The following is a 1243-nucleotide window of genomic DNA, read 5'->3' as shown; positions in this document are numbered from 1 at the left end:
CGTGCAGCAGCACCCGATCTGCACCCCAAAAGCGGGTGCTCGCAGGGGTGCAGGCGGTACCCGACGCGATGCTGCGCCCCCGAGCGTGGGACAAGTCCCTGCTCACCCGCAGCTTGTGCTCCTTCCTGTTGACGATGACGGCTGTGATCTGCTGGTCCATGAAGATGAGGATGGTGACGAGGAGGGCGGGCAGGGCGCTCGCCAGGTAAACCCACCACGGGTTCTTCCCGAAGGGAAACACGAACCACCCTCGGTCCACACGGGTGGGCTGCGGGGGGGGGGGGGAAGAGAGGGGGTTGGGACACCGCGGCCGAGCCCGGGACCGGGTCAGAGAGGGGGGAAAAACCCAAGCGCTGACATTTCGGCAAGCCCCACATCACCCCTGAACCCCATTTCCTCTGAGCATCATCCTATCCCGTATCCATCCCTGAATCCCACCACCACGCATCGGTACCCAAACCACCCCCGGCATCCGCATGCCTCAACCCCAAATTTTCTTCCCCGGCTGCTCATCGGCAATCCCCAGGTCACCGACAGCGATACCCTGGATGGGGGGGGGAAGAGAAATTTTTGGCAACGCTTCCGGAAAGGGATTTTACTGCTTTTTTTTTTTTTTTTACCTTAAAATCAGTAGGCACTTGGAGCTTTGGGGTGTTGAGTCCGAAAAGCACATCCAGCCCCACAAACATTAGTATGGACATAAAGATAGAGAAATCGCTAACAAGTTTACGCAGCTGCCGGGAGCGAGAAAAGAGAAAAGGGGAAAAAAAAACACAACAAAAAAAGGAAGGGAAAAAAAAGTCACAGAATTAGAATATTCCCCCAGAAAAGACAAAGTAGCTTTTAAGAAGGTGCCCGGACACCGCAGGAGCAGCGATTTTCCCCAAAAACCGGCGAGGAGCTGGAAAGAGAGCGTGGGTGGAGAGGTGAGGGGGTCCCCCCTGGTGCGGCGGCCAAACCTTGATGATACTGGGGATATGGAGCTTAGGGGTGTCCAGTCCGAAACAGGCATCCACTCCGCAGAAGAGCAGGATGGAGAAGACATTGGAAAAATCAGCAATGAAAGCCCTGACCTGGAGGCAAGACAGGGAAACGGGGGCGGAAAGGGTAATTAATGGGGTAGAGAGGTTAATTAATGGGATGGAGAGGTTTGCTCCCGCTTCGGCACCCTTCCCCGGGGCTTTCCAGCTCCGCTCACCCATGGGGAACCTGGGTGTAACCCACAATGCAGATTTTTTTTTTT

General features: G+C 55.7%; 1 protein-coding gene across 1 annotated transcript in view; it reads right to left on the bottom strand.

Moving 5' to 3' along the window:
* Nucleotides 1-1243, bottom strand: part of SLC4A5 (solute carrier family 4 member 5) — a 24978-nt gene that overhangs the window by 5188 nt on the left and 18547 nt on the right. Inside the window, exon 18 of the mRNA XM_019473528.1 lies at nt 107-268. Within this exon, the coding sequence (XP_019329073.1) occupies nt 107-268 (162 nt within the window). The remainder of the gene's footprint in view (nt 1-106; nt 269-1243) is intronic.

This window comes from Aptenodytes forsteri, unplaced genomic scaffold (assembly GCF_000699145.1).
Source record: "Aptenodytes forsteri isolate BGI_AS27 unplaced genomic scaffold, ASM69914v1 Scaffold444, whole genome shotgun sequence".
NCBI lineage: Eukaryota > Metazoa > Chordata > Aves > Sphenisciformes > Spheniscidae > Aptenodytes > Aptenodytes forsteri.
This window is presented reverse-complemented; position numbering and strand designations above follow the sequence as displayed.